The 10,723-nt window shown below is 39.5% G+C and overlaps 2 protein-coding genes across 2 annotated transcripts; one reads left to right on the top strand and one right to left on the bottom strand.

The window, feature by feature from the left end:
• LOC117290628 (echinoidin-like) lies at positions 1–3,523 on the top strand. Its single transcript, XM_033772137.1, has one exon. It carries the CDS (start codon positions 48–50, stop codon positions 540–542), a length of 495 nt encoding a protein of 164 aa, XP_033628028.1. The 5' UTR covers positions 1–47; the 3' UTR covers positions 543–3,523.
• Positions 3,524–6,886: 3,363 nt separating this feature from the next.
• LOC117290568 (alpha-N-acetylgalactosamine-specific lectin-like) lies at positions 6,887–8,003 on the bottom strand. The gene has a single exon (XM_033772016.1). It carries the CDS (start codon positions 7,904–7,906, stop codon positions 7,397–7,399), a length of 510 nt encoding a protein of 169 aa, XP_033627907.1. The 5' UTR covers positions 7,907–8,003; the 3' UTR covers positions 6,887–7,396.
• Between the last annotated feature and the right edge of the window lie 2,720 nt (positions 8,004–10,723).

Genomic DNA, 10,723 nt, shown 5'->3' with positions numbered 1-10,723 from the left:
TCGCGTCATATTGTGCTCCTGCAAAACGGCTGATAACTAAAACCAGTATGGCTCTCTTTCTCCGAGTTACGGTGATGGTCATGGCTGTGATTGGGCTGACCAGGGCTGGATGTCCACCGCTATGGACTGAATATCGTAACAACTGCTACCGTTTCATGGGTCATGAAATGTCGTGGACCGATGCCGAAAACCACTGTCGGCAGTTCTTTACCATGAGCGGACAGGGCCATCTTGCATCCGTGCACAGCTCCGACGAAGTGGATTTCCTGATCCAGTATTTGGAATCTTCATTCATCTCTGCGTTGGGCAAAACAGTGTGGATTGGGTGTTCTGACCAGTCCAATGAAGGCACTTTCAGCTGGACTGACGGCACAGCGTTCGACTACGAGGAATGGATTCCTGGACAACCGAATGATTACGGTGGGGAAGATTGCGGTGAAATCTGGTTTCGATCGGAGCATCAGACGGGTTTGAATGATCGCCCCTGCTCCGAGCCCCATTCACATGTCTGCAAGATGCCGATTGGTGTCATGTGTTGTTAGTGAGTACAGGCGAAGAAAGCCGATGAAAGCAAACATGGCTCCATAACATTTCATCCAGACAAATAAACAAAAAATCGCTTTCGTCGGCGACATAGCTGAATTCAGAATTGTACGAAGTTGATTTCAGCTAGCTGCCAGAATTATTAATTAATCATCCCACATTCCACGTGCCGTATAGCATTGGTCAACCTCGCCAAAGTCACTCAAAAGAATTACTCAGCGGAGCCACTCACAACAGTCACCCAACAGGGTAACTCACAACAGTTACTCCCCAGAGTAAAGCCACTCACAAAAGTTACTCGCCAAAGTCAATGACAACAGTCACCAGAGTAACCCTTATTAGTTACTCGCTATAGACACTCACAACAGTTACTCGCCAGAGTCACTCACAACAGTTACCCAACAGAATCACTCACAACAGTTATTCCCCGAGTAACTCACAAAAGTTACTAGTAGAATCCTATCAAGCCACTCTCAAAAGTGACTCGCCAAAGTCAATGAAAGCAGTTACTCGCCGGAGTCACAGACAACAATTATTCGCCAGAGTCACTCACAACAGTTACTCGCCCAAGTAACTCACAAAAGTTACTAGTAGAATCACTCACGTCAGTTTATTCGCCAGAGTCAACCGAAAGATCTACTCGCCAGGGTTACCCGTAACAGTTACTCGCCAGATTTGAAAAATAAACTGTACCAACACTGTATAACACGGTGCAAAAGCAGTCAATCAATTTATGGTGTCCGTTTTGGGCTTTCGGATACTAACTTTAATGTTGTTAAACTTAGTTTGAATTTTAATGGAGTTGGTTAATTGGCTCTTTCAGAGATTTAACAAGACATGCCTGAGGCTTGCATTACAAAATGTGTATTTTGATTTCGCATATGGCTAATATTACTCAGAGTACAATGCTATATAACATACAGGGTACTGTCTTAAAAAACTACACACTTTTGAAATGGCTGCCAAAAATTAAAAATGACTCTGGGGAAAAGGTTTGTAATTCAACTCTCATTTTTTCATGACACAAAAAAGTCCGAAAATAATATGCTTGGGTGCACTACTCACTTTTGTAAAGGTGTTGCTCAGGAATTATCCTTCCAATTTTGTGAGAGGTAAGTCCTTTTGAGCTTACAAATAGGGTGGATATGATAAATTCATGAGCAATTGTGATCAGTTTGGGTTTGCTGGGTGAATTTTAAGGTTTATTTAACCAAATTTGTATGCATTAGTGAACAGGAATTGCATTGTTTTGTGTAGCCGTGTAACTTTCCCCGGTAGACTCAGCGTGTGTTCATGGGAGTCAGGATGTTGCAATTTCCATGTTACAAGCTGTAATTACATCTGTGACTTTGAATAAAAACCTTCAACCAACATTTCAGTTATTGTAAGATCAGTCGAACATCTCATTGATTTACTAAATAACCAGACTGGGATTTTGTAAATTAATACACAGTTTGTTGAAAAAAAGAAAAAGAAAAAGGGAAATTCTTCAGGTTACCCATTGATCTGAAGAATAAGTAGCCGACATCTTGGATTGAATTTTGTAAGCTCGAAAGGACTTACCTCTCAGAAATTGGAAGGCTAAATCATGCGCAACCTAATTTTCATACCCTTTACAAAAGTGAGCAGTGCTCACCCAAGCAAGAATTATTTTCGGACTTTATGGTGTCATATGAAAGTTGACTCCATAAGCTATCCATACATATAAATAAACCTCCCCCAGAGTATGAGGGACAACTCGTTTTCAAGTGGCCTTCCACTCTGTAGATAGAAGTTTGCATCTTTTGGAGTGATTTCTCACTCTGTCCTGTGGAGTGAAACCCCTCTAAAAGAATGAAATAATCACCATGTGAGGGACAGCTCGAAATGTAAACAGTGGTGTTTTTCACTCTTTTACATTTCGTGCCCATTTGGATATGTGATATGCTTATCTAATTTTCCCTCGTTTGGGCCCCATTGGGGAAAAGGGAAAGAAAGAAAAGAAGAAAGAAAAGTTTGGCAGTGGAGGCGTTATTATTTTGTTCACAGTAGGCCTACTAGACTTTCGTGATGTGTGATCATGCTTTTATTAACCTTGCATTTTGGCGTCATCTCAATTAGAATGTGACCTTTTATTGTGTGAGATATTTTTTACGATTTTTGTTAGGAAAATGTGTTTACATGTTCACAGGCCCGTAAACCGGTTTTGCAAGGGTGGGGGATATTGATTGTATCCCACACAATAAAATTCACATAGGTTTATTCAAGAACCGCATACGCAGAACTTTAATTAACAAAGGCCCGTATAATACACAGCACGAAAGCCTAGTAGAACTACTGCGAAAAAGTCCAATGACAAAAAAAATCAAAAAAAGTATTTACAAGCACGATCTGCTGAAAGTTTAATTAATTCCTCAAAGCGTTTATCTGATCACGTGGTGGCATTTGTTGTGGGCGTGTCATTGATCTGTCGATCAGACAGTGCGCTCAGTCCTGAAAACTGTTAAAACCTACGCGTCAACTATTTTCTCGTCATATTGTGCTCCTGTAAAACGGCTGATAACTATAAGTTGGTCAAATCATTTTGCCCAAAAGTTGGGTAATATTTTTTGACCAACAATTGGGCAAGTTTGTTTACCACTATGTTGGTTAAAATGTTACCCAAAAATGTAGTCAGTTGATATTTGAACCAACGTTGGGCAACCGTGTTGGGCAAAGATTGTTACCCAACAAAAGTAGCAATGATTAATTATTTGTTGGTTAACCCTAACCTTTAACTATCGGTTGTTGTTAGCATCTTACCTATAATGTTTCAGAGAAGCACTCCATTCCCCAGCCTCGAAGAGTATTTTTTGACAGCCAGCCGCCATGATGTTGCTTGTGTGTGTATGTGTAGGCCTACTACTACTAACTACAGTACGAACGTAGCTTTCAGATGCTTGATTTTGAGATTTCAAATTCTAAATCTGAGGTCGTGAAATCAAATTCGTGGAAAATTACTTCTTTCTCGAAAACTACTTTACTTCAGAGGGAGCCGTTACTCACAATGTTTTATTCTATCGACAGGTCTCCATTACTCGTTACCAATTAAGGTTTTATGCTAATAATTATTTTGAGTAATTACCAATAGTGTCCACAGTTTTGCAATTAAAATGTTTCTTGAACTTAGTTCTTTTTCTTTGAATTATAATGGATTTTTACTTGTGTAAAGTGAACTCGATAACCATGTGAAACTATTTGCTGCACCCCTGACCTTTTCAAAAATCAAATGCGTACCTTGTCTTCAAAGATGAAATGAATAAAAATTATAAACAATAATGCTGGTGTCATAGTTCTGTGTTTTTGTCAATATAAGGCTGATTTCTGTATACAATTTTAAAGAAAAATACAATAAAATTAACCTGTGAAAGTTTCAACTGAACACGAACTCTAATTGCTGAGCGAAAACGGGAACAAAACTGTCCACGTTTAGCGAGGTGACAGCGGGTACCAACAACATCACTGACCACATCGTTCGCGAAGGGGCGCCAAGAACTCTGAACATTTTGAAAAATGTTATTTTTATTGATAATTAATACCAAAACCCGTTCGAAGGGAATCCTTTCTCAAATAATTGGTGTTATGCCTTGTTTTGTTCTTATATAATAGCACATCTTCCTTTCTAGAAGTTGTTGATAATGTCCTAGAGAAAATGATGAGTGGGCGCTTCAACCTTAATGGTTTTCACAGCATTGTTTGGATCTGTCCCAAGTTTAGTTCGATTTAGTCCAATTATTATCTGGATCTGGCAGTTGGATCCAATCCATGCAACTAAGGTCCGGGTGTAGCAGGAGATTCTGCCCCCCCACCCCCTCCCCCCCCCCCCCCCGGAGATCATGTCCCCGATACGGCGAATCGTGTGCAAACTTCTTCTGATTGTAGCGCCCTCTTTTGAATCCTCTTCCAACCCATCCCATAATGGGGGACAGACTCTCCGGGGAACAGATTTCTCTATGACACCGGGACGTTTGGCATTCAACAAAAAAGTTGATTAAATAAAGAACAGATAAAATGCTCCATATCTGGAAACGAGAGGCAGACTAGACTGAGAAAAGTCGGGTAAGTAAATTTTGTGAGAGGACACTCAGCGGCTTGGAACGAAAACGAGATAAAATTCTACACTAACACTAATGATGATGATAGTAGAAAACATCCCTTGAAATATTTCTGTTTGAAATGTCATGTTTGATGAGAAACAAACAAAATTAATTTCTAGTTTGGAGTTTATCGCTAAGTTGAGCCTTGTATTCATTTTTTGAAAGATTAAAGTGATGTCATACAAAACGTTTAATCAGTTTTCGCTATTTTCCTGTGACTCAGATGGCCAATCGATCTCAAACTTCTAGAGTTTGCAAAAATTGTTTTTAAGTAGGCCTACACCATTTGCTTTAAACAAGGGAAGCTGCAGCGATTATATGGGTTCACAAAAAAATCTCACTTGTTTACAAATTCACACCAATACAAAACAACTATTTCAACCAAAAAGAAGTTAGTGCAGATACCTTATAATTATAAATCACAGCATTTTTAAATCCTACTACTCGATGCTGCCATGAATAAAATTTATCTAAAAACACGATTTTTGTATGGTGCAAGTTCTCTAGATAATAATGCAACGAGTTTGATAACTCAACACAGGTTGTTCGTATGGTTTCTTGAGTCAAGGTTAAAGGTTTGAACTCATCTTACTTTTCGAAAACAGTGACTTATCATTGATCGGCTCAACTTAAAATTAACAAAAAAGCAACATTGATGTTAATATTGATTACAAATCCATTTTATTGAAACTGTTACATATAATCAATGGAGGAAATAGTTCAAGTCAGAGAATAAACTCTATATAAAGTGTAGATTCGTTACTACAACGTACTCGCCTTCCGCTTGACGTTCTATCCACGAATCTACACTTTCTCATCCATTCTCCTCAAAAAAAGCAAATGATTAAAGTTGCAAGCATTTTCGTTGTCCAAACAATCGACATTTAGCCTTTTACGTTATACTAGCATGGTGCTATGAGTAATATTAAAATAGATCTTTGTAATGCAAGCCTCAGGTAGGTTTTGTAAAATCCTCGAAATAGTCAATCAACCATTGCCATAAAAATTTTAACTAAGTTTGGAATATATATCCAAGGTATCAACAAATCTCCAGAAGCCCCAAACTAGTGTGTACTGTGGTACACTCCTTACACTGAATAATGATGCCAATCGGCAATATTCAGATACATTTTAAAAATGATAAGGTTATGATAGTTCAATGCAGACACTCGGTGCTCAAATTGCCCAAGAATATGCAAAACACTTCACACTAACAGGCAACTTTAAGAAATCAAAGCAATAATTTGTCAGTTATGAAAAAAGAGTTGATTGGTTTCACGAAAAACAATCCGTTAAAACAAAATGTATTGTTCCATGTAATTCATTATTTCATTGAGTTATATGAAGACGGGAGGACTGGTGTAAGAATCCGAAGACTCACAGTCCGAGTATGAGTATGAGTATCAATTGAACATGAAGTGCTCAAGAAGAAACAATTGGAACAAACACGAACAGTTGAGACATATAGATATCACCATGAGTGATGTTAAAGGCAGTGAACACTATTGGTAATTACTCAAAATATGTATTAGCATAACACCTTTCTTGGTGACGAGTAATGGGGAGAGTTTGGTAGTATAAAACATTGTGAGAAACGGCTCCCTCTGGAGTGCCATTGTTTTCGAGAAAGAAGTAATTTTCCACGAATTTGATTTCGAGACCTCAGATTTAGAACTTGAGGTCTCGAAATCAACCAATAACGCACACAACTTCGTGTGACAAGGGTGTTTTTTCTTTCATTGTTATCTCGCAAGTTCGATGACCAATTGAGCTCAAATTTTCACAGGTTTGTCATTTTATGCATAATGTTGAGATACACCAAGTGAGAGTACTGGTCTTTGACAATTACCAATAGTGTCAACTGCCTTTAAAACTGAGTAAACTTTACCTAGCTGTAATTCATGGGGTCTCACTGAGGTGAAGGCGGTAGAGACCATTTAGATGCAGTTGCACCGTGTTGGGCTTGTAAAGTTTAATTTGAATAATAGAGAGGTTTAGCTGCACGTTCCGCGACCAAACACGTGAACGTGAACGTGAACGTAAAAAATTGTGTTGTTTCTAGGTGACGTCACCACTTTGGGTTTATTGCATGCTCACGATGACGTCTGCGCGCACGTAAATACCTGACGTGAAAAAATTAATGGGAACTTCACGTACATTCTAAAAACGTGTTATTTTAACGACTGATTTTCTGACGATTACATTGCTCGTGGAACGTGCAGCTAAACCTCCCTTATGTTGCCAAATTAATCGCAAGTTTATTGCCGTAAAATGTTCAATGTTCAAATGTTTTTAGTCTGGAGAGTGACTGTGTTTGGGTGACTCTGGCGAGTATCTGTGTGAGTGACTTTGACGAGTAACTTTTGTGATTGACTCTGGCGAGTATCCGTTGTGGGTGACTCTGGCGAGTATCTGGTGTGAGTGACTCTGACGAGTAACTGTTGTGAGTGACTCTGTTGAGTAACTGTTGTGGGTGACTCTGGCGAGTATCCGTTGCGGGTGATTCTGGCGATTATTTGGTGTGAGTGACTCTGACGAGTAACTGTTGTGAGTGACTCTGGCGAGTAACTGTTGTGAGTGACTCCGGCAATTAACTGTTGTGGGTGACTCTGGTGAGTAACTGTTGTGAGTGACTCTGGCGAGTAACTGTTGTGAGTGATTCTGGCGAGTAACTGTTGTGAGTGGCTCTGGTGAGCAGAGCTGAACTAAACTTTGCAATTCTGAATTCAGCCATGTACTCAGAAACAGCTCTTGACATCAGTTGGCATTGACATCTTGCAGACGTGTGAAAAGAGACTAGAGCAGGTTACATCATTCCAACCCGGCCCATAAGTCAAATGATGCCAAATCCCAACACAATCTTCTCCGTTTGAGCCTGCATTGTTCGGTTCTCTTGGTTTCCATTCCTCGTAGTCGAACGCTGTGCCGTCACTCCAGCTATAAGTGCCTTCATTGGATTGGTCGGACAACCCAATCCATACGTGTTTGTCGTCGGCAGAGATGAATGAAGATTTCGAATACTGAATCAGGAAATCGGCTTCGTCAAAGCTGTGCACGGATGCAAGATGGCCCTGTCCGCTGATGGTAAAGAACTCCCGACAGTGGTTTTCGGCATCGGTCCACGACATTTCATGACCCATGAAACGGTAGCAGTTGTTACGATATTCAGTCCATAGCGGTGGACATCCAGCCCTAGTCAGCCCAATCACAGCCAGGACCATCACCGTAACTCGGAGAAAGAGAGCCATACTGGTTTCAGTTATCAGCCGTTTTGCAGGAGCACAATATGAAGAGATACAATTTGGTGCTAAAGGTTTTATTACTGTGTTCAGGACTGAGCGCACTGTATACTTGATCGCATGATGTAATGACACTGACACGCCTACAAGAGACGCAATCACGTGACCAAGGATAACTTAAACTCCGTTTGTTTTTTGTTGATCCGCATAAGCATTGATACGAAGTTAATAACTGTAAGACAGGATATAACTTAGCGATATTATAATGTTCACAAACAGAAAGTGGTTCCGCATTATGTTTCCAAAGAGTTCACGAACTCCACAAACTAAAGCCATGAGCCTTTTCCCAATTAAAACAGCGTAAAAGCTTCACGTACTTATGTTTATATAGACATATCCAAATAGCAATAAAACTGGCTGATATATTGCAGTAAACCCTACCCCTCTTCTTGGGGGGGGGGGCAAAGTTACCGGCTCCCTGGATCTGTAACACCAGGCCATTCTGATCATTAGTACTCACCACTTGAACTACCGTCCATGTCCACGCTGGGATTGAAAAACGAAATGTGACGAAAGGGGAGAGTCTTACAAGGTAATGCCCTTAAATGGTGCCAATCCTATTTGCAAAACAGACCACAACATGTTCGCATTGCCAATTCCACATCGGATCCAGTTGTTCATGATTTTTCGGTCCCTCAGGGGCCAGTTCTTGGACCGCTGGGGTTTACAGTTTACACCTACCCAGTTCATAGCATCATCATGAAACACAATCTAAATTATCATGTATATGCTGATGACACTCAGTTATATTTCTCTTTTAAACCATCACAAATTTCTGCTGATGAGAGCATTAATCGTATTGAAACATGTGTTTCTGAAATTCGTGTTTGGATGCAGGACAACTTCCTTAAGCTAAATGATCACAAGACAGAATTTCTTATACTCGGTTCACGGCAACAACTTTCTAAAACTACTATTCCCCACATTAATATTGGTGACTCCGAAGTCACCGCTGTTGCAAAAGCTCGCAATCTTGGTGTTATATTCGACTCTTCCATGACACTTAGTTCACATATTTCTAGTATTTCACGCTCTACAACATTTCATATCCGTAATATAGGCAAAGTCAGGAAATATTTGACACAAAATGCAACTGAGCAGATAGTCCACTCTGTTGTAGTTTCTAGACTGGTTATGTGCAATTCACTTCTATATGGCCTTCCTTGTACTTAAATTGAATGTCTTCAACGTATTCAAAACTATGCTGCTCGTGTTATTACCTTAACTAAAAAGTCCTGCCATATAACGCCGATTTTAAAAGAATTACACTGGTTACCAGTAAGCAGTAGGATTAAGTATAAACTTTTGCTTTTCGTGTATAAATCGCTCACCAGTAATGCCCCTGCATATTGATGATCTTCTCAGCTCATACAATCCTCCTCGAAAACTCCGGTCTTATAATTCTAGCCTCCTTCTTGAGCCCATTTCCAAACATTCATGGGAAGACCGATCTTTTTCACATGCTGCCCCTCGTCTATGGAACAAACTGCCTGCACTAGTAAAATCATCCGTTTCTTTGACCCAATTTAAAAAACAACTGAAGACACATCTCTTCAAAAAGGCATTTGATTCAATGGTTTAATTATTGTTATTTTTGTTACCTTTTAGGATGTTTTTTCTTAAATATTGCATTTGTTTTATTGTATTCTATACCACATGTTCTAGATTTCTCTCAACTTAGGTTTACATTTTAATTTGTGTTGTTGTTATTGTATATTAATTAATGCTTTTGTTTGTATTTTAGCGCCATGAGCACTTCTGTGGATTTGTGCGCTTTAAGTTTTCATTATTATTATTATTATTATTGCAACCGGGTATCAAAACTATTTGCACCGCTGCCCTCCGCCATCTGGAAACGTTCATCTGTGATTAGTACGCATGCGTGTTGCGCCATTTCATGCGTTGGCTAAATCGTGGGAACGTTTTACGAATTCGAATTCGGATTACTCAACGGTGCGAACGAAATAGCCCACTGTCTCTCGACTTGTTGGGCTTCGTAGTGTCCAGCTTATGGCACTTTTAAGTGTTAAAACACGTTTGGTAATTGTCAAAGACCACTCTCACTTGGTGTATCCAACTCCAAACACATGCATAAAAATAACAAATCTGTGTAAATTTGGGCTCATTTTGTCAATTGTAAGAGAATAGTGAAAGACGAAACACCCTTGCTGCATTTCTTTGTGTTCTTTCAGGTGCATAATAAAAGGCTGTAGCTGAAGTATTTTATTAATTGGGTGATAAATTACCTCTTTCTCAAAAACTACGTTGCTTTAGAGGAAGCCGTTTCTCACAATGTGTTATACATGTACTATCAACAGCTCTCCATTGCTTGTTACCAAGTAAGTGTTTATGCTAACATTACTTTGGGTAGTGTCCAGTGCCTTTAAAGTGTCATCTAAACTACGAAATTGCATATCTGCCATTCTAAAGCCTCGGTCACAATGAAATCCATGATTTTGATTTCGTACGAAATATAAATATTTCTGTCGTGGTAACATTTCACTGGTCTTTTTACATACCAAAACCAGATGGAAGTAGAAGTTTAATTGCGATTGACTACCGAATCGTGCACAATTCATACGACATTCACATGGATTGTACACCTGCGCCTGTCGTGCGACAAAACCACGACAATCACACGAATGTTGTACGATTGTTGCAGTTGTCGTGGTATAGTCGACACCAAATTTCCCCCTTTTCAACGGGTCATGTTTCGCACAACTGTAGAAATTTCGTAAGAAGGTTCTCACAAAAGCAGACAAGTTT

This window comes from Asterias rubens, chromosome 5 (genome assembly GCF_902459465.1).
Source record: "Asterias rubens chromosome 5, eAstRub1.3, whole genome shotgun sequence".
Classification (NCBI taxonomy): Eukaryota; Metazoa; Echinodermata; class Asteroidea; order Forcipulatida; family Asteriidae; genus Asterias; species Asterias rubens.
This window is presented reverse-complemented; position numbering and strand designations above follow the sequence as displayed.

What these genes read in the sequence shown, in the direction of transcription:
- LOC117290628 (XM_033772137.1), top strand. Translation starts at nt 48, where the DNA reads ATGGCTCTCTTTCTCCGAGTTACGGTGATGGTCATGGCTGTGATTGGG.
- LOC117290568 (XM_033772016.1), bottom strand. Translation starts at nt 7,906, where the DNA reads ATGGCTCTCTTTCTCCGAGTTACGGTGATGGTCCTGGCTGTGATTGGG.